Below are 23,032 nucleotides of genomic sequence, written 5' to 3'. Positions count from 1 at the left end.
ATGGAGTAGAACACAAACACATATCTGATGCTCATATACATCTCCATTATTGCCAAATGAGCATTCAGAATTGATAGATTTACATTTTTATGTTTGTTTTTTTTCTTTCAGGCAGACCTTTTTGACAAATTGACTGTTCATTATGTTTTCATCGGGGTTTGTCTGTTTGTCTGTCTATTTATCTGTTAGCAAGATAACTCAAAAACTTATGGATGGATTTGCATGAAATTTTCTGCAAATGTTGATACTGGTACACGGAACAAATTATTAAATTTTGGTGGTGATTGGGGATTGGGTTTTGTTTGATTGTCTATCTGTTAGCAAGATAACTCAAAAAGTTATGGACGGATTTGGATGAAATTTTCAGGAAATGTTGATGCTGGCACAAGGAACAAATGATTAAATTTTGGTGGTGATTGTGGGGGGGGGGGGGGGCTGATCTGCCTTGGCGGAGGTCTACGCTCTCTGAGTGCTTTTCTAGTTTGTATATGTTTCCACTATTAGATGCAAGTTTAGCATTTGAATTGTAATTGACTGTTTATGAAGAAACATCCGTGACATTTCAAAGCCCTGATGCAGGTGTTGTTGTTTTCTTCTGCTGCGTAGATGTAATATCACTTTGAGGTGGTTTGATTGTAACATACACCTCTCCATGCTGTGTATAATTAAAGACAAGGGTCAAAGGTCACCAACAAACAAACAGCGATGATTGCATCTTTCGGATGGACCGGAAAACCTTAAGTAGCAATAAAAGGCTAATTGCACTTCCTCCTCCACTGAAGTGTAGGAGTGTCACTTTATTCAGATGACTCAGAGTTATAATAAGGAATGTTGTGACCCAGCTGTCATTTAGGGCAGGGTTTACAATCTGATTTTGACTGGAAAAGTTAAAGCTACTGTGTAGTTACAGCGATGAGAACATTCACTGACTCTATTTTTGTATCTTTTGTGTGTTTGCCAGTTTCAGTTTGTGGATTGTGAGCAGTCCACAGACAACTTAAAGGTGCAGTGTGCAGGATCAGCTCACAGAAACTGAATTTGATATTCATATTTTTCTGTCAGCACATAACATAATCACCTGAAAATAAAAAATTATTGTTATCATCACATTAGAATAAGTTTTACATATCCAGACCAATCTCCAGGGCAGGAACACAGGTAGAACTTTTCTGGGTTGTTTGGCAAGTTGGAGTTTCTTTAAATGAATCCTCGACTTGGATGCTTTTAAAGCCCAGGATGCAGCGACAGTGTCTTTGCAAAATTTATGTCAGAGCAGAAGTTGTTTTGGTGGAACAGTAAGCAGTGGTGTTGAAATGACTAACCCCTCTTCTCAATTCTCAAATTTTAGCTCCTCGGGTCTTCGCCTCCACTCCTTGGCCCTTCTCACCGGAGATGCGAGCGGAGGAGTCGAGGCGAGGACTGGAGGGCCGGAGGAGAGAGGAGCAGAGGAACAGAGGCAACGGACATTTAACAACATGAGATGTCCATGTCTTAGCTTTAAATAGGCATGGCATGGCTGTTTTTAGTCACAAGGTACTGCTCAGGATGGAAACGGACAAAAATACACCATGGATCACCAAAGAATGTACATATATACAGAATATGTCATCGTCAAAATCATGTTGCATAAGTACTGCACATGAAGCGGGAGCCAACTTTGTTCCGCACATGTGAAGTAGCGCTGGGCGATGCTACACTTTTCTGATTCGATATGATACCGATTACTTTTTTGGCATATATATTCGATATCGATACTTTCAGTTATTTTTAAAAAGTTAAAATGTTACACTTAAAAGACATCTCATATGACAAATACTGTCCATTTAACAGCTTTAATGTGCATAATCTATGGTGACCATTTTTTAAAGTAATGAAATAAATTTGGAAAAACACAGAAATACTTAACATAAATACTAAAATATAAAAATAATAATAAATATAAATATGAATTGAATAAAAATGTCAAGATAAAACATAAATAATACATAATTAACATAAATATTAAAATATAAAATAATAATAAATATGAATATGAATATGAATTAAATAAAAATGTCAAGATAAAACACATAAATAATACATAATTAACCCATATTAACTAAATAAAAATAAAGAAATAATGCACATGAATAAAAATATGACATAATTTGAATGTATTCACTGAATACAATGAAATGGTCACAACTCCAAAGACATTTTTTTTTTCAACAAGACTTACACATTTCACATTTTTATAACCAAAGTTAGTAAAGAATAAAATCGACTGCAGTTGTGATGGAACTGGGCTGATTTTCACATATTTAAAGGTTGCTGGTGTTGTTGCAGTGTTGTACAGTTTTACTACACAGACTACACTTTGCCGTAGTTTTATCCACGGGTGCAAAGTACGCCCACTAAATCTTACATAATTTAAAAACACAAGTATTATGTGTAAAAAAAAAAAAAAAAAAAAAAAAAAAAAGATTCATCCTTTTCCTTTTTTAAATTATTTTGAACCCTTTTAAGATGGAAATTTTAGGACTTTCCGGATTGCTAGTGATAAATCAGTAATTTATTGGTTGCATTAAGATTGAAACCAGTGAGAAAAAAATATATGAACTGACAATGTCTTGCTTCACTGTTTTTCCTGTAACAGAATTATCTATGAACTTATCCACCAGAACACTGAATGCCTCATTTTTACAGTTCACGTAAATTAAAGATGCAACACAGGGAGACTGACAGGTGCTGACAGTACTTTTATAAACATTCTGTGATTCATTAAGTGTCTGTGTGTTGCTAGTGTTTGATTAGCAGCTTACTGATGATGTTTTTAGTTTTCTGTCACTTGTCAACATGATTAGCAGCATGTCGCTTCAGGTTGACTTGGCTTATGGTACATGGAGAGGCACGCAGCACTGACACATCACAGTCAGCAGCAGCATATGCCTGTAAACAGGTACTAGAAGTGTGTAAACTGTATTTATTAGCCTGTGGGGAGGATGTGGTGTGACATACCACCCACTATATGTCTGTCACACTGCAACAACAGTAGGCAAAGTCATACCAGTTCACGTCAACATAATGGATCAACACATAAAGACCCAGTGATACTTTTGTGGCAGTTTCCAGACAAGTTTACCTCTCTTTTTAACCTTTCTTAAAGGGGTCATATTTTGCTAAACCCACTTTTATTAGTCTTTGGTACATTTATTCGTGTATTTGGACTAGGGATGTAATGATTACTGGTATAACAATAAACCGTGGTAAAATTGCAGACGGTTAGTATTACCGTTTAAATTCTAATTATCATGATAACCGTGTTTGATTACCACACTTTGCCAAAGAAAATGCTTATGTAAAGATCTGCTTTTATGTCAAATATTTGAGTATAGTTTTAATTTATTACAATTTAGATTTAATATACCCAATATTTGGAACCAATATTCACTTTTAAAGTCTTTGAAAAGGTTCGTTAAGCATCTGTGTGTTATTTATCCAATAAATGACATATATTTTTCAAATTGGATTTAATTTTTTTTGTGTGTTTTCTGGCCTTTTATGTTTTTATAGTAGGTTAAAGTGAAAAAATAATAGACAGACGATATAGATAGAGCTGTGCTGAAAAAACAGAACATATTTTGCTAAACCCACTTTTATTAGTCTTTGGTACATTTATTTGTGTATTTGGACTAGGGATGTAATGATTACTGGTATAACAATAAACCGCGGGAAAATTGCAGACAGTTAGTATTACTGTTTAAATTCTAATTATCATGATAACCGTGTTTGATTACCACACTTTGCCAAAGAAAATACATATGTAAAGATCTGCTTTTATGTCAAATATTTGAGTATAGTTTTAATTTATTGCAATTTAGATTTAATATACCCAATATTTGGAACCAATATTCACTTTTAAAGTCTTTGAAAAGGTTTGTTAAGCATCTGTGTGTTATTTATGCAATAAATTATATATACTTTTCAAATCGGATTTTATTTTTTTTTTTGTGTTTTCTGACCTTTTATGTTTTCATAGTAGGTTAAAGTGAAAAAATAATAGACAGATGGTATAGATGAAGTTGTGCTGAAAAAACAGATCCCAAAAATGGGTATAGTAAACATGTCTGTATATAAAGGTAAAATCAAAAGTACTGAAAAACGGACAAAATAGGCTCAGACCGCTAAGGGTTGATATTTGAATGTTTCTGTCAACAGAAGGTACATTGTGCCTATTATTTTATTTGTTTTTTGTTTTGTTTTGTTTTTTTTAAATACAACTTGGTCAAATTATTTCAGTGTGTGTATTAGTGCTTTTTGAACATTTTGAGCACAATTTCAACAATACTGCGATAATAATGATAACCGTGATAATTTCGGTCACAATAACCATGATATGAAATTTTCATATCGTTACATCCCTAATTTGGACCCTAATAGTTCATAAATATTGAATTTGAACCCTTCAGGTGCTGCAAAGCTATCTTTATATTCATTTTGGAAAAATCAAGTGGATTTCTACAACCCGTTTTAATTCCTGCTTAATTTTTTACATTTTCTAACTAGTTACATCACGACATTTGCACATATAAGGTCAACACTTCTGACAAATATTTTTCACAGTACGGCATAATTGTTTGTCAGCAGCAGCGGTTGTAGTAAAAACTGAAAATATGTCCAAACTTCGAGCCGATTACCTAAAATGTTCAGTTGTTGGTTGAACGGGACAGAGCAGCACAGCCAACAACCTGGAGGGGGTGGGGCCTGAAGTGGCTCATCTGCATTTAAAGGGCCAGCACTCAAAACCACCTTTCTGGTGTCATTACTCAGAAATAGGGTTGAAGATGGACCTGTGGAGTTGAATTAATGAAGAATGCAAACCCAAGCATAGCATTTACAGTTTATGTAGACCACAGGGAAATGTTTTAAAATGCATAATTCCATTTAAAAAAGCAAAATATCACTTCTTTAAGTGATTTATCACCATTTATTAGAATATAATCCTCTGTATTTCAGTGTCACACATGTATGTTCCTATATTTAATTCATATAGATGTTTATGAGTAAATCCAAAGGTTATTGTATTAAAACAGAGAAAACTGAAGAAAAAGTGACTTCTTCAGCAAATATATCAATAACTGAACATAAAAAACAAGCATCTCCAACTACTGTCATTGATCCAACTCCATGGGTTTCACTGTTGAATCCGTATTGCAGAAGATGCCAGTGTTTCCACGTTCACTATTGAGCCTCTGAACGTCCAAATGGGTCATATTTGATGACCACAAAAACTGAGAAACTGCATTTTACCTCAGTTATTTGCATGTACTGATAGGATTAGTGGTTCATGTTATTAAACCATTTTAGATCAGTAGATGCCTTTGGTTGCCGACGGCTGTTTGGGTCTATAAAGGTTAATCATCTCAGCAGATGTCCTGTACAGTAGAGCCTGTGTTTTCTTAAAAAGGAGCTGGTATCATATAATGTGAAAAATGTGCTTTTATACCATTACATGGACTGTTGGCATTTTTAACTAGTGGTTAAAACTGCAGGAGGTGAAAATGAGTGGCAAAACAACGTCATAATAATAACAGCCTGGTCAAAAAAACTAGAATTAACTTACCTAATAGTTCTTGTCCCTCTATTGAATAATTACTGCAGTGATAAATGTGTGTTTTTTTGTTTTTTTTTTCTTGAACCCTAACTGATGCAGTGAGTATCTTCTCATTTCTGAAACAACCATCGGTTTGGTAGAGAACATAAAGATTGGACACAGTAAACCCATAAAGACCCAAACATCCAGCAGCGACCGAACTCATTACTGATCTAAACTGTTGAATACCTGTTGATCCACTAATCCTATCAGTACATGTAAATAATTGGTGTAAAATACAGTTTGTCATCTTTTCATGGTCATCAGATATGACCCATTTGGACATTTAGAGGCTCCATAGTTACCGTGGAAACACTGTCATCTTCTACAACATTGATTCACCAGTAAAACCCATGGAGTTGGATCAGTGACAGTGGATGGAGACACTTGGTTTATGTTCAGTTAATGATATATTTTACTGGAAAAAGTCACTGTTTCTTCAGTTTTCTGTTTTCACATAATAGCCCTCAACTTTAATCTGAGCTTTTATGGACATCTACATGATCAGTGAATGAAATATAGGAAAATACATGATTTTCACTGCATAATATTAGAATAAATGGAGACAAATCCTGTAAGAAAAGTTAAAAATAGAAAAAAAATCATGTGGGAACTGCCACCAAAGTAGCACTGGGTCTTTATGAGTCAAACAGGTTCTTCTGTCCTTGGACGTTCAGAGGCTCCATAGTGAGTCATAGTCTTCAGTTTTCTGTTTTCTGTTTTCGTATAATAACCCTCAACTTTAATCTGAGCTTTTATGGACATCTATATGATCAGTGAATTAAATATAGAAAAATACACAATTTTCACTGCAAAATACAGAGCATAATATTAGAATAAATGGTGAGAAATCATGAAAGAAAGGTTAAAAATAGATAAAAAAATTTGTTTGGGGACTGCCACAAAAGTAGCACTGGGTCTTTATGGGTTAAACAGGGTCTTCCATCCTTTGATCGAGTGGTTCAGCCTCCACAGAGTCCAGACCTGAACTTCACTGAGAATGTGGTGGAAAACACTTGATGTATCAGCCATTAATACAAGATCTTGGCAAAATTTTTACTATAACTATGGGCATAAAAAATGTCATGTAGTGAAACCCAAAGGAGGTTCAGAGATATATTGCATGAGACTGTTTTTGTTTTTGTCTGGGCTGAGTACATACCTCACATCTGAAGCTCTCTCCTCTGTGTATACATCAAAAGACTAAGAATAAAGATAGATGACTTGATGCTGTTGAAAAGTGAATCCAAAACATCTCAATATTGAGAGTTACAGCCATCTATAAAGCCGTGGTAGATGTGTGTGTTTTTTCTTTGAATGTTTTTTTTTTATATTCTTTATTGCAATGTTTCCCTCAGGGTTTTAACAATTCATCTTTGTAACAATCTATTGCACATCTTTCCCAGTTTTATACAATTATATAAACTTTAAAAGATTAAGGGAAGAAATAAAAGGAAACAAAATGAAGTATTGGTTAAAAAAAGCCTTACATTTCACTACACTTTTGTAAACACTATAGGTGAGTGACAAATTATTATTATATTATTCTCATATGTAACTCCCCTACTTCTTTGAAAACACCTATTATTGGTCTAACGCAGTGGTTCTCAAATTTTTTACAGTGGAATACCCACTGAAATATACTTTTTTAGCCAAGTACCTCCAACTCTCATTTCAGTGTTTTTGATGTAAAAAAAAAAATTAGGCAAAATTTGTTCCTGTGCCAAAGGTGTCTGTTCACATTTTTGTAAACAAACATATATTTAACTGTAATATACAAAAAAATAACAGATTTTTTCAAGTTAACTTTGTGTGCAAAATATAAACTGAAAAGTGCCTTCTTTCATTGATCAGAAAAATAAATAAATTGGTCATTAATTAATAAATGACCTTTTCATCAACAAAAAATAATTACTTAGCTACTCAAATAAACTCATTTTAAATAATATGAAATAGAAATGTTCTTAAAATGTTACCAAAGCTTAAACGAGATGATTGACAATAAAACTATTATATGAATGTATTTATTGTGCTCATTTCAGCATTAATTCTCATTATTTATTTTGTGTTCGGTACATGATGACTTATTTAATGTATTTCTCCCAAAAAAATTTCATGTACCCCCGGGGAGTATACGTACTCCACATTGTGAACCCCAGGTCTAAACCATAGATTTCCTCCAAACAGTGAACAGAAACTGAGCCTAAAGCAGGAGCAGAAGTCTTGTTTCTGAATTACAATACCCTGAAAGGGAAAGGTAATATTTATGGAATATTTCCTTGATGCAAATCAAGAAGAGATGAAGATAAAATGACAATAAAAATACGCAATATAGACCTGGAGCGTGAATTTTGTGGATAATAAGATGTCATGCTTTGTATTTCACACAACAATGCGTCATAGCAGCTGACACAGAGCCTACCGGTGCTGTTTACAGTTTAAATGACCTCTTCTTTGTGTTTTCTAAACACGTCTGGAGCCGTTTCCTTCCTGGCAGCACAGAACTTTGCTTTTACAGTAGGATTTTTCATAGCTGTAAACCTACCTTCAAATCTAACACCCGTATTAACACCTTAAATAGCTCATAAACACACCGCGCTGTGTTATTGTAAGATAAATGACTGAAATTAGGATCCGTGTTAGCTGTTATCATCCCAGTTAAACACTGTTTGACCCTTTTTTTGAAACTAGAACAAGGACATCAAACACTTGTGCGTGTGTGTATGTGTGTGTGCGTCTGTGTGTGGGAGCATGTCCAGGGTGGAGCAGGAAATTTCAGAGGTTCCATTAACCTGAGTCACCATGCGATCACAGGAGGGTGTGGGTGCTAAGTGTAAATGTTAAGGATAATGACATTCTGATTGAGGCTGTTGCCAAGTGGAGCATTCTGTTAATATTTAATCAGAATGGGAGATGTTTGCCAACATTTATCAGACTTCTACCTCGAAACAATTAGACTTTCGTGTTCTGAATAAAGAAACAGGAAGCAAGTTGTTTCATTATTGATCAGCCTGGTCACAGTCAGGTAGTTCTTTTGCCTTTAACCCATAAAGACCCAAACAGCCAGTAAAAACCAAAAGCACTGACTAATCTAAACTGTTTAATACCTGTTGATCCACTAATCCTATCAATCCATGTAAATAATTGGTGTAAAATACAGTTTGTCATCTTTTCATGGTCATCAGATATGACCCATTTGGGTGTTCAGAAGCTCTTTAGTGAACGTAGAAACACTGTCATCTTCTACAACATCGATTCACCAGTAAAACCCATGGAGTTGGATCAATAACAGTGGATCGACACACTTGTTGTATGTTAAGTTAATGATATATTTTGATGAAAAATTCACTTTTTCTTTGTTTTTGATATAATAACCCTCAACTATAATCTGAGCTTTTTCATCTACTTGATCAGTAAGTAAATTAAATATAGGAAAATACATGATTTTCACTGGAAAAAAGCAAAATGCTGAGGATAATATGATAAATGGTGATAAATGAAAGGTTAAATAGAGAGGACAAATCATTTGGGAACTGACACAAAAATAACACTGGGTCTTTATGGGTTAAAGGGGTTCCTACTTCAGTCTGACACTTAAAACAGTAGTTCTGCCTCCCCAGAATAGAAAAAAAAAAATACTATGAATAGCTAATTTTTTTCACTGATGATTTGAATGAATGCTATTGTCTGTCCAGTGGAAACCCACTTTGTTCCACATATGAGAAGATATGCTACTTTGTGTCACCAGTAACTTATTGTAAAGTAATATATGGCAATTTCTGGGATGCACAGAAAAATAATATAAATGTTATCATATGTTAGAAATGCTAGAACGCAGGTGGCAGACATGCGGCCCGGGGGCCAAATCCGGCCCGCCAAAGGGTCCAATCTGGCCCGTGGGATGAATTACACTGAAGATTTTAACAATCAATGGTGTAAAAATCATTTTAATTCAAGTTCCATATACAAAACAATTAAATCTCAACTGGGTTAAACCAGTATAATATTATCATCACAATAATGAAAACTGCAGATTTTATCTTTGTTTTAGCGTAAAAAAAGTAAAATTACATGAAAATGTTTACATTAACAAACTATCCTTTTGCAAAAAATGTGAATAATCTGAACAAATATGAACAACTTGAAATGTCTTAAGAAAAACAAGTGCAATTTTACCAATATTTTGCCGGTTACTAAATGTTTTATGTATTTGGAATTGTAATGTAAGTTGTAATGCACATGTGTAAAGGATAAACTGATAAACTGAAGCAAAATATTGTTAAAATTGCACTTGTTTTTCTTAAGACATTTCAAATTGTTCATGTTATTCAGATTTTTAAGGAAACATTGTAGATGTAAACATTATCATAATGTAATTTTACTTTTTTTACTAGTGTTATTTTACCGGTCCGGCCCACTTGAGGTCATACTGGGGTGAATGTGGCCCCTGAACTAAAATGAGTTTGACACCCCTGTGCTAGAATGTTTGTCCTTTAGGTGCTGGAGTTTTTTTTTTTTTTTTTTAATATTCAGTTTCTATATCAAGATTTCAAAAAGCTATCTGTTTCATTCAGTTATGGTGGTTGTTGCAATATTGCCACTTTAGTGCATAAAGGGTTAAGTTTAGCTGCATTCGTTTGCAACTTCCCAACACCGTCTAGTCCACATCTCTACTCTTCCTTCCTCCCACCATTCAAATACATGCACCTTAACATGTTAACTGGTCTTTTTAATTACCCATAGGTGTGAATGTGAGAGTGAATGGTTTATTTATAGTTGGTCTGTATATGTCAGCCCTGTGGTGAACTGGTGACATGTCCAGGGTGTACCCCATTTTCACCTGTTGATCACTGGGATAGGCTCCAGCACCTCACGATACCCCAATTGATTAACCCTTTATAGTTCACTCATAGATACTATTAAAAATTTCAACCTTAAGGCTCATTCATTCTCACTTTACGTGTGTCCATTTCTAACATTGTCATGCATCACTGCCTTCATACTTCCATGCTTCCATTACGTTGGAATGAGCGTTTCTCAATCAATCCATCAGAGGGTCCTGGTCTTATTTAACATACTGGCTGAATACCATGAAGAAGAGTAACGTTTTTTGAGAAGAAGAAGAAAGTCAATAATAACAAATATGGTGACGGCAGAGGAGGTGTTCCTAATGTGGATGCTAATGCTGATATTGAGAAGGGTACTTGTCATAAATATGTCAGTAGTTTTTCACTAACTCACACTGTCGTTCGTTGTAAAGCACTACTATTTCTGGAAATTATGCTCTTCAAATCCCAACACTGCCTCCATGGTTCCCGGTGGTACTGCTCCATGTTCTCCATCTGGGTTCACATCCGCAAACTCCTGGAAAACGGACAGAATTATGTATGGAATGCACGCAGACGGATACGGACAGAATGCTCTGGTCGTATCCATCTTTAATGTAGAGCATGAATGTGTGTTTTTGGAGAACATGACAAGACTTTATTACTTTTGTGAATTTTTTCAAAATCTTTTATTGTTATATAGAAATTCAAGGTCAATAAAGTTACCATATTTGGTTCTTTACCCATAAGTGGCAAAAAAAAATATCCCAGGAGTAAATCCTACTATATAATGCACATTTCGGCCCCACCCCCTGTCCCCGTGTGTGATCGATGTTGCAGCACAGGAGGACGTATGGGTACAATACCGCTGTTGCACCACGGGAGGGCGCTATCGTACAATGGCACCACAGGCACAATGCCGCTAGTAAAAAAAAAAAAAAAACATATAAGAAAAACACATGTAAAATGAAGGGAATATGCATTCTAGAACATTAGAACATCACTTTTAGAGCATTAGACCAACATCAGTGATGATCCAGACCCCTATCCACATCCACATGATCCCTTTGAACATCATTCCTTACATTAGTACCATTACTTCATGGTACTTATCACAGCAGGTACACTCACTGTTAATGCAGAGGTGGACCTTACAGACCCTGTAGACCACATTGGAGCTGAGATTGTTGACTCACTGTAACCGTTGTTGACACTGTCTTGTAATGTATGTGGAAATAACCAAAAATAGTCACTTGCCCAATAAAGGGTTAAGTGGTTTAGAAAGTGAATGAAAGAAAGAATGAATTAATAATAAGAAGTGTGACAGTTAAATCCTACTGTAAATCAGGTCTTCACAGATAAAAAATGTACTATCAGATCTGAAAGGAAAAGCTTCTTATTTCCACACATGAAAAGCTACAATCAGAGAAAATTAGCATTTTTGTACATGAAAAAGAAGTAAAATCCCTAAAGAACTGTTAAAAACTATTGGGTTAGTCCACAGGTGTCAAACATGTGGCCCAGGGGCCAAAACCGGCCCGCCAAAGGTTCTAATCTGGCCCACGGGATGAATTTACAAAGTGCAGAAGATATTAACAATCAAGGGGGTCAAACTCCGAAATAATAGCGTAATAACCTAGAAGTAATGACTCCAAATGTTCTTCTTGGTTTAATGTGAAAAAAATAATATGACATTATGCCTATAAATAATGGCAACACCAGTTTTTTTCTCTTTGATTTATTGCAAAGAATATTAAATTCTGATATCCTTTAATAATAAAACGTCAATAACCTGTACAAATATGAACAACCTGAAATGTATAAAGAAAAATAAATGCAATTTTAACAATATTCTGCCTGTTTTGTGTCATGGTAGATCTGATCTGTAATGCACATATATAAATCATAAGTTGAGGCATAATATGGATCAAATTTTTCTTATTATTATTTCTTCTTATTTTTCTTCAGAAATTTCAGTTTTTTCAAGTTATTCACATCTTTTTTGTTTTGGATAATTTGTAAAACGTAAATGTTTTCCTAATTTAATGTTATTTTTTGCATATAAAAAATTTGGAGTTGTCATTATTTATAGGCTATTATGGTATTATTTGACTGGTCCAACCCACCGGAGGTCAAATTAGGCTGAATGTGGCCCCTGAAAGAAAATGAGTTTGACACCACTTGGTTAGTCAGTATTTAACCATTGCAGCTCTAGCTCTTCTACACCTTTTCTCAGCAGCAAGTATGTAACAAGCTGTTGATGCGTTTTCTTGCTAAATAAAGGGGAACATATTTAGAACAGTAGGTGAGGGCCATGCTGCTTCTTTAATAAATACACAGGCTAATATAATATCGACTCGCAAGCTGTGTTACATAACAGTATTGAACCCACTAGGAGCAAGTTCCAACCATTCCATTTTCTCTGGAGGGGTTTTTGTAAATAGCATCATCTCTCTCACTGTGTCCTCCTTCATGCTCTTGGGTTACAGTAGCCTGATGCTACTTCAAATTGAACTTTTTGAGAAGTTCATTTACTTATTATGACATAATTCCATACATGTAAATAGGAAAAAATAATGGCTTGATCCAGAAGGCCAATGGTCAACGTCACTGCAATATTCTAATGTTCTATGAAAATGCTTTTCTGTCCATTATTAGACTCTTCTATAAAAACACGGTTCCCATTTTGTTCTTGATGCCATTATTAGTGTACTGGAAACGTGATTTATTTATTTATTTATTTATTTATTTTTAGCAAAGGCGTGAAATTATAACTCCAGACTACCCGTATTTTGGAATGAAATATATTCTACCTTTTGTTCATGTATGCTATCTTTTAGTTGAGTTGAAAGAGGATTCCAATCATTTTTTGTTAAATAAATACGTTTTTCTTTTATAAATAGTGCCTAGTATATAGCAATACTCACGACTCATGCATTTTGTTTTTAATTTTTCCTTGTATTTATCCTTTATATGTTGTATATATAAATTCCTCAATCGTTTTTTGTAATCGAGTTACTTGAATAACTCGAGGAATCTTTTCACCCCTAATACAAATTAATATAAATTTATGCAAAACACATTATGAAGAAAAGCCAGTGAAAGCACAGAGTGGCCTTTTTTTCTCGAAGGATGTGATTGGTCAGTAAATATGTTGAGATTAATTATGTGCCAATGAAAACATCAAAACATCCCACAAAAGCTCAGCTAAACTTCAGCAATGTAGAGTATCCCAGAATTAAACTTGCACCAATTAATCTGCCATGCTCGGAAACTGGGCAATTTTTACGTGATCAGCCATGACCCGCAACCGGCCAGTCAGTCTGAAATTGACCGACTCTGAGCACAGGTCAAATTCCTGCCGCACTGCAAAGCCAGACCCGGGGCCATTTCCAGACAGTCATATATCAGGCAGCAATCAGGAATGTGAAGGCGGCACATGTCACTGACACAGACAGCAACAGGGGGGGGGGGGGGGGGGGATTACAATGGGGGGGCTTGTTCCGTGCCATACGTACCTCAAGGCCCCCGCAGAGTCAGGCGTACTTGACTCCATGGACATCCATGCGGACTCGAGGCGGACTCAATGTGGACCCAAAACGGTCATCCACACAAAGCTCAATTTTTACAACCACGTGGACTCAGCGTACGTACTCAGTGTCACACAATAGACTGCTCAGCGGGAAGTCTTCACATTGACCTGTTTTAAATGTGAAATCAGTAACCCTCGACTATGAAACCTCAAACGTCCGCGGTCAGTACACCTGACTCTGTGAGAGCCTTCACACTGAGTATGTGCACACCATACGACCATACAAAGGGAAAGTGAAACTTTTATTCATCTTTTCTACTCGTGAGGCAGGACCTTGATTCAGCCCGAAGCATGTAGAAGTTGTGAATGTATAAATGGTGTTAATCTGGTCCATTCAGTGCAGGGGTTCATCCTGTGTACATACACTTGTACATATGTACAGACACTCGCTTTTTTCCAAGGTTTTGTTAGTTTATTTAAAAGTAAAACTGGGTTGCAGCATGTAATGTATACGGTTTATGATAATATGTTACTAAAGCAGATGGTCTGAGCTACATAATTATAAAAATTGGGTGTGTTTGATAATTTTCCTTTAAATATGATAATTTTCAGCTGCTGGTACGATACAGGACTCACTAAAAAAACAGGTGTTTCAATCAATGCACCTGTTTTCATACAGAAAACCTGGCTCCTTTTTGCACACTTTTCTTCTATTTTTAAAATAAATGTTCTAATGCAAAAGTTACATTGCAATGTCTTGTGTGCTGTGTTTGGAAAAAATGAGATCGGGATGGGCCAAAATCGGTATCGGCCGTCCAAGCACCCTACAAATCAGATATTGGGATCTGCCCAAAAATTGTAATCAGTGCAAGTCTACCTAGAATAGCTCCTTGCATGGTGATTGCTTTCTTTTATTCAAAGTCACTGACTTTTTATGCACAGGGTTGATCTCTTGAACTCGTCTGTCTATTATTCTCTCCACTCTATATAAAAGTGCTCAGAGTCTTTCATATTCTTTCTTGTAATTGATTTTCCTCTCTCTGCATCTCTCACCCACATCCACTTTTTGACATTACAGTGTTCATCCACCTACTCCCTCTGCATTTGCATCTTAAAATTAATCTCTCAGTCTTTTTGTGTCTGTCTCATACAGAGCAGTGCTGGGACCCCTGTTGGACCTTCCCAACCCGACCCAGAGCTTGTTGCTGGTGGTGGACTCCTTGGACATTGAACATGGAGCGGGTGATGGAGGGATCAGTAGGAACTCTATTGCAGAGTTGCTGGCCTCCAATCAGCACCTGCTACCCAGTTGGTTGCTCCTCGTCTGCTCTGTACGCCGCCAAAACAAGACTGTGTGCAAGATGTTCTCAGGTACAGAGACAGAAAGACTCATTCATTTTCGGAACCCACTTTATCCTCACTAGGGTCACGGGGGTTGCTTGGAGCCTATCCCAGCTACACAGGGGCGAAGGCGGGGTACACCCTGGACATTTCGCCAGTTCATCACAGGGCTGAACATATAGAGACAAACAATCACTCTCACATTCACACCTATGGGCAATTTAGATTAACCAATTAACCTATCAGTGCATGTCTTTGGATGGTGGGAGGAAGCTGGAGTACCCAGAGAGAACCCATGCAGACATGGGGAGAACATGCAAACTCCACACAGAAAGGTCCCACCCCCCATTGACTGGTGTTGGAATCGAACCTAGGACCTTCTTGCTGTGCAGCACAAGTGCTAACCACTGCACCACCGTGTCACCCAGAGAGACTCATTTAATTCTATTGTTCGTCTTTCCGTAAAATTTGTGTAGGGTTTGAGAGGAAAATAACCATAGTCGCTTTTCCATTGACCCTCAAATTGCATGAATATAACTTGCAAATGCAAATTTGCCTAATGGAAAAATGACAATTTTGCCAAAACTTGTTTTTTGATGAAAAGTTTTTGCGGGTGTAGCGCAATTGGAATATCACACAATATTGCAATGGAAAGGCCTTTTTCCACAATTAGTCACTTGAATAAAAAAAAAAAAAAAACGATGTTGACGGATGTTACAACAAGCAAAGAAGAAGAGTTTTAAAAGAAAATGGTGCGGTATGTGTGGACACACCAGGAAACCGAATATATTTTTTTAAAATTTAGTACGGGATAGAGGTGTAATATATAATAATAATGAATATATCTGTAAATTAGCATGATATTTATGTTGGTCATCATGTTAATGGAATGACCTCTCATGTCGTTTTGTGATAATAAATAAACAAATCATCGCATTTGTGATTTAATGGAAAAATTGACATTACGCACTTCTGTTTTTTTGACATTTAGTAAATATTGGTAAAGTTTTGCACAGATATCCAATGGAAAAGCCACTATAGACACTGTAAATTAACGACTATGAAGAAGAAATAAAACAAACCAGAAGCAGTGATTTTCTTCTTTTAAAGACTAGGAGAGAGGCAGGAACAGTTGCTTGTCTGAAGGGGGGGATGTCATCATCTTTAGAGCTTCCCCAGGGATGTGTCCTGGGACTACTCTTCTTCATTTTTAATACTGTTCTCACAGCATTCATGGCAACGTTTAAAATCTGTATTGTCAGTTTCATCATCACTAATGATAATCCAGTTGTAGATGACACTGACTCGATGGGGCATCCCTGAAAGAATTGTGTCAAATACAAAGGATAGACTCATTACTTTTATTGCCGGTTGAACCTGATGTACTACAATCAAGGGACAAAACGTAGAAACCTACACAGAAAGTATCTTGTCAGCCTGATTGACAATAAATGAAATTGTAACTCCAGTATAGAGATGTCTTGCAAAAGGAGCCTGCAGTCTTTTAGTATCAGAATCACAGCCTCAAGGTCAAAACTGCTCTTGCAAAAACAGCAAAGATCAGCTCTAGATTCTAGGAGTCCAGCAAAGTAACCTTACTAAGTAACCTTACATAGTCACTGACTCCTGTATCAGATTTACAGGGCAATCAATAACTACATTCATAAGAATTCGTCAGCAACACCATTTCCTATCTGAGCCTGGTCAGGGGTGGACAGTTTGAGTTGACCATTACAGATTATTATTATTATTATCAAGGAGAACGCTAACCTATATTTGTAACTGCCTTATATTTGCAGTAAAAATGAAAATCTCGGTGTGATCCATTAGAGAATCACAAACTCAAACACAAAACTTATTGCAATGCCTGTAAGCATAACCATAAGCATTTAATTAAAAGTTATTCTGCATTATCTTCAAAAGATGTGCAGAGATTTCCCAGTAGTGTTCGTTTTAAAGTTAACTGAAAATAGTAGTATATAAACCAAATAGGTCCCTGAAGTTTTATTAAGTGGTGACTGTAGACATAGAGAGGCAGTTTTAGATCCAAAATGGCACATTTATTTATTTATTTATTTCGATTATTTATCAGATTATTGGATTTTGAAAAAAAAAAAGAAAAAGTAAAAATAGTTTAAGAAATGTCAGAATGATTCAACCCCCAGTGGATTGTGTATGATTTGTCAAATTATACATGAAAAGGATGGTTTTTGCATTGCAGCAGTTTAAGTTATTTACATCATGTTCACTCAAGTGAAAAGAATTTAGAAAAGAAGATTTTAGTCTTCTTTTGGCCATCTGCCTCATTTTCCATTGAAGTACATTTAAATGTTGGAGTATCCCATGTAGATAATACAGGGGGAGAGAAAAACAAACTACATAATATACAATGTATAAAATCCAAACTATGCTGAGGTAATACAATAAAATACAATAAACACTGTCACTCTTTCTTGTAGGTTTTCGTAGGCTCTGTCTGGATGATCTGCGAAAGCCTCCGCCGGTCCATGACGTGCAGCAGTACATCCTCTGCCGGCTGGATGAGGAAGCAGCGTTACGCCGTCAGCTAACCCCTGACACAGCTGACATGCTCAATCTACTGCACATCAAGAGCAGCGGCTGCTTTCTCTTCCTCGAGCGTGTGTTGGACGGTGTCGCAGCAGCCCTTGTGGGTCTTCGGGAGATCCGGGACATCCCTGGGACTCTGAACGGCCTCTATCTTTGGCTGTGTCAGAGACTTTTCCCCCGTGGAATCTTTATCTATGTCAGGCCTCTCCTTAACATCCTGTTGGCAGCTCCAAAACCACTGACACCCCAACAAATCTTCACAGCTGCCTGGACACATGACACCATGCTTAGCCTCCAGGATTTCCAAAACAAGCTGAGAACTCTTGCTCCCCTCCTGATCGACGGCCCTGGGGGCACCAAACTACTTTTTCATGCTAGTTTTGCTGAGTGGCTAATGGATGTGAAATATTGCACACAGAAGTACTTGTGTAGCAGGACTGAGGGTCACAGCATGCTTGCCATGGCTCTGACTCTGCAGGGACCCCATCTAAACACTGAGGACACCTGCCAGCTAGCAACACATTTAGTTTGCTCAGGTCACCATAAAAATAACCCTTCATTATTGGCATTGTGGATGCTTTGGGCAGGTGTACCAGCTCTTACTCCTAGTTGCAATAGTCTTGTCTCCTCATCCTTAACTCAATGTCCTGTTCTAGTCAGTGAAGAAGTCCTTCAGCTGTTAATCAGTAGTGGACTCTTATCTGCAGCCTTCTCACCAGATTCAGGGCAAACTGTTGGAGTACATTGTACAGGTGAAGAGGTGACTCCTTTACAACAGGAATTTGAAAGAGAACTTTCTATAAAGAAGCTACTGGACAGTGGGGTTCCTGTAAACCAGGTCGGTCCTACAGATGGACGGACTTTGCTTGCAAACACAGCCCATGAGGGTTCTGAAAGTCTAACTGAACTTCTCCTGAAACATGGATGTGATCCACTGATAAGCGATCACCAGGGTCAGACACCACTGACACTGGCATCCAGGCAGGGTCATGTAAAAGTACTGTCTGTGCTGCTAAACTGGGCCAAGAACCAGGAGCCAGAAACTGCGATGAGGATGATGGAACACATCGACAATGAAGGATGGACAGCACTACGCTCTGCATCCTGGGGAGGACACAGTGAGGCAGTACGTCTTCTGTTGGACGCAGGAGCAGATGTTGATGGGTGTGATGGTGAAGGCCGGACTGCTCTCAGAGCTGCAGCCTGGGGGGGTCATGATGAAATTGTCCTGACCCTGCTGGACTATGGAGCTCATGTGGACAAAGCTGACTGTAAGGGCCGTACACCACTTATTGCTGCTGCCTATATGGGACATCATGAAGCTGTGGAGATACTTCTGGACCACAATGCAGCAGTTAACTTAGCTGATGGGGATGGGCGCACTGCTTTGTCAGTGTCTGCCCTCTGTGTTCCTACAGCAGCAGGGGTCAAAGGTTATGGGGAAGTAGCATGTCTCCTACTGGAGCGTGGAGCAGATCCAGGACACAGAGATCATGATGGAATGACACCTCTGCTTCTTGCAGCCTATGAGGGCCATGATGACATAGTGGAGCTTCTTTTAGAAGCTGGCGCTGATGTAGATGAAACTGCAGGCCCTAATGGAAATGTCTCAGCTGCAGCTGCTGTTACTCCCCTTCTGGCAGCTGCAGCAATGGGCCAGATTAAGACAGTGTCACGGCTGCTCTTCTGGGGTGCAGCTGTAGATGCCATTGACTGTGAAGGCAGGACAGCACTCTGCCTTGCAGCAGCAAGAGGCAGTGTTGAGGTTGTTCGTGCCCTGCTAGACCGAGGCCTGGATGAGAACCACAAGGATGACCTGGGCTGGACACCACTGCATGCAGCTGCCTGTGAAGGCCACCGAGTCATATGTGCAGTTTTAACAGAGCAAGGCAGCATGGCACGTGTTGGAGAAATGGACATTGAAGGACGTACACCTCTTATCCTGGCTGCTCAGGAAGGTCACTTGAGCACTGTCAGGCTGCTGTTGGACAGACGTTCTCCCATTGACCACAGAGCATATGATGGACATTCTGCCCTGAGCGCAGCCCTCCTAGAGGGCCATGTGGAAGTGGCAGAACTGCTGATGAGGCGAGGGGCTGATACTGATGTCCGTGACGCAGAGGGAAGGCCACTGCTGTATCTTCTGGTGCTAGAGAGTCGTCTTGAGATGGCCACTCTCCTCATAGAGAAAGGGGGCGTGCCTCTGGAGTCTCGGGACTCTGAGGGACGTACAGCACTTCATGTGGCCTCCTGGCAGGGATGTGCAGACATAGTAACTCTACTTTTAAAGCATGGTGCCAACCCCAATGCACAGGATTCAGAGGGGAGGCCACCATTGCATTCAGTAGCTTGGACAGGGCATGCTGATGTGGGATGGCGTCTCCTAGAAACCAGCGGTGTCAATATAGACCTGGCTTGTAACCAGGGGGCAACAGCACTGAGCATTGCTGTGCAGGAGGGACACATTAACATTGTTGCAATGCTTCTTAAAAAAGGTGCAAATCCAGACCACATAGATAAATATGGTCGCTCTCCAGTCAAAGTAGCTAGTAAACATGGGCACTTTAACATTATCAGGCTCTTGGAGAGCTATGGAGCCAAGCCATATCTAGGCCTGTTGCCTAACTCCAGTACTGTCTCCCCCTCAAAACCCAACAAGCCCTCCTTGGGAATTTCGGAGTGTAATGGAGGTGAAGGTAGAGGTGAATTTGGAGGTGCTACGTCATCTTCTTCATTATCTTCTCCTGGCTCAACTGCTGAACGATTCCACTCCATGCAGAGCTCCCAGACCTCATCTACCTGCCACTCACTGGCAACGGTGCAGACAGTTCCAGCAGACAGCCTCAGCTTCATCCAGCAAATACAACAGCACTCACTGCCCCGCAGTCGTAGCCGTCCCTCTACCCTCCCTCCACCAGGGAGCATTGGCATTGGCAGCCTCCATGGAAGCAGCCAGAGGCATCCTAAAGGCAGCCCTCCCCCAACTGTTTGCACAGTTACTGCCATAGTGCACAACTGCGACCTGCCACAGAAAGGCATGCCGTCTGGTCTTGAATGCCATGACAAAATTAACAAACAAAATTCAACTTTAATAAAAGCAGACAGGGCTACTTATGCAGGTGGTAAATGGCATTCAGTCATGGCTTCCCTTGGGATAATGCCAGGACAAGACAGTCCAGCAGCAGTAGTAAGAAACAGAGAGAGTCCCCCGGTGGGCTACCCATACAGGCTCCAGAGCCAGCTTCAAAGGGAAGCTTGGGATTCTGTACCCCAAAAGAACATTTTATCATCTCCTTGCTACAGTTTTAACCCACTCCCACCTTGTGGTGCCTTGCCAGAGGATGCCATGGTCGCCATGACAACTGCAGACCCCCAGCTCCACCTGAAACAGGCTATTAAACTTCAGTTTGAAGGACCCACCAGTGCAGCCTTATATAAGAGAGAGACCCCCCTGTGATGTTAAAGTAAGTGACTGTGGTTAGGTGTTGTTACATTTGATTGAATGCATGTTTTGTTCAAGTATAAATTTAGTGGTGAAATTATTAGTGTATAGTTTTTAGGGTTTTTTGTTAATTTAACTTCAGAACAGTAGAAACACAGTTATACGTACAAGAGACTCCCTTTTCTGGTCAATTTTAGAAAAGCAAGTTAGATAATAATTGTATTAATACCACCCTAAACAGATTGTTTTTTAGTAGCAAAATGTAAGTTGCTGTCTCTTGTTGCTGTCTCGGTGTTTTCAGTTTTAATGATGACATCTTTGTTTTTTGCAGTTCAAGGGAAAGGCAGTGTTCTCTGAAGACAATGACGTTCTATGCTCAGATGACAGGAAGTGATCTCTCTCTCAATCCCACATCTGAGAACCAGAGGAACAATGAACTGAATGACACCAAGGCATTTTTACATTCCCAGTTTTCTGTTGACTGTTGTGTTTGTGAGCAGGGCTCTCACACACAAACCCATGTTGATTCATTTCAGCTGGGGATCGTAAGGATAACCGATCATTTTCAGTTCGGACAATATTTTTGTGGTGTATGCAATTTTGATTAGCACTAATATGAATGACATGAAACCCTGAGAATGGGTCTAGAACAGCATAGGTGTTATCAAGACCCTGATGGCTTTAAAGTGAGCAACTCTCACTCATGTAGAAAAGGTTTGGGTTAGGTTTTAAATTATTTTCTCACTGGTAAAGATTCCATTTTTTACATTTTTTTTAAAGAGATGAACAACATTGTTTGACAGCTTTAAGCTCGTGGCCTTGACTTTTATCGAAGCCTAATATTTGCTATAAACTATCCTACTACCCTATAAACTCCTAAAGGTCCATCGCTGAAAACCAAAACCATTCTAAAGAAAGACATGCCGACCATAGCCTGGCCAAGTGGGAGTTTATGATACACGATTAAACCAAGCCAAGTTTACTGGACAAACTTGGCTTGTTCAGTGTGTCAGTGATTAAGCAGGAAATAAAATGAGAATTTGACTTTTAAAAATGCGGGTGGATGTGGGAGAGTTGATAATTGCAAATCCTAATGTGGTCTAAATAATTATCTAGTTTTTGTGTTTTTCATCAGACTAATCTGTAATTGTAACTATTAATAAAGTGGCAAAAAAAGTGCCAAAACAATGTTTACCTCTGCTCTGTCTGACTGAACACACTACTTGTATTTCATGCACTTTAAAGCTAAATGTCAGTGCCACCTTTGATGTGCTTGTATCCCACTGAGATGAAAGTGTGGCAGCGGACTGCTGCTGCTACTGCCGACCATCCAGGATTACACAAGCAACTATTTTTGGTATCAGAGATATAAAAGTTCTGGAAACATTAACTATAATGATTGAAAAATTCACACATCTGAAATCAGAGACCATAAACCAACTTTAAAGGAAAACATACCCAGTTCTCATTACATATGCTTATTTACAGATGTGCTTGGATTAAATGTATGCAGAATTTATTCATTTATTCTCTTTTTTGTAATGTCGAGGCCTGTATGAAAAGTTGAATATCAAACTTGAGAGCAGTATCCATCAAATATGTGAAACGTCTCGAATGATATGATGAGCTTCTTATGAGAAAAAAAAATTGCTTTGATAAAGATCAAGTAACTGAAAACTTGTTTTTTAATG

At 38.2% G+C, this 23,032-nt stretch overlaps 1 protein-coding gene across 6 annotated transcripts in view; it reads left to right on the top strand.

The window, feature by feature from the left end:
• Positions 1 to 22,514, top strand: part of ankrd50l (ankyrin repeat domain 50-like) — a 44,863-nt gene extending 22,349 nt beyond the window's left edge. For all 6 annotated transcript variants that reach the window (XM_030125550.1, XM_030125553.1, XM_030125552.1 and 3 more), the window contains exons 3-5: positions 15,144 to 15,361; positions 17,791 to 21,363; positions 21,673 to 22,514. In XM_030125550.1, the coding sequence (XP_029981410.1) occupies positions 15,144 to 15,361; positions 17,791 to 21,356 (3,784 nt within the window). In that variant the 3' untranslated portion in view covers positions 21,357 to 21,363; positions 21,673 to 22,514. The remainder of the gene's footprint in view (positions 1 to 15,143; positions 15,362 to 17,790; positions 21,364 to 21,672) is intronic.
• Positions 22,515 to 23,032: the final 518 nt, after the last annotated feature.

This window comes from Sphaeramia orbicularis, chromosome 21, assembly GCF_902148855.1.
Source record: "Sphaeramia orbicularis chromosome 21, fSphaOr1.1, whole genome shotgun sequence".
NCBI classification, from domain to species: Eukaryota; Metazoa; Chordata; class Actinopteri; order Kurtiformes; family Apogonidae; genus Sphaeramia; species Sphaeramia orbicularis.
This window is presented reverse-complemented; position numbering and strand designations above follow the sequence as displayed.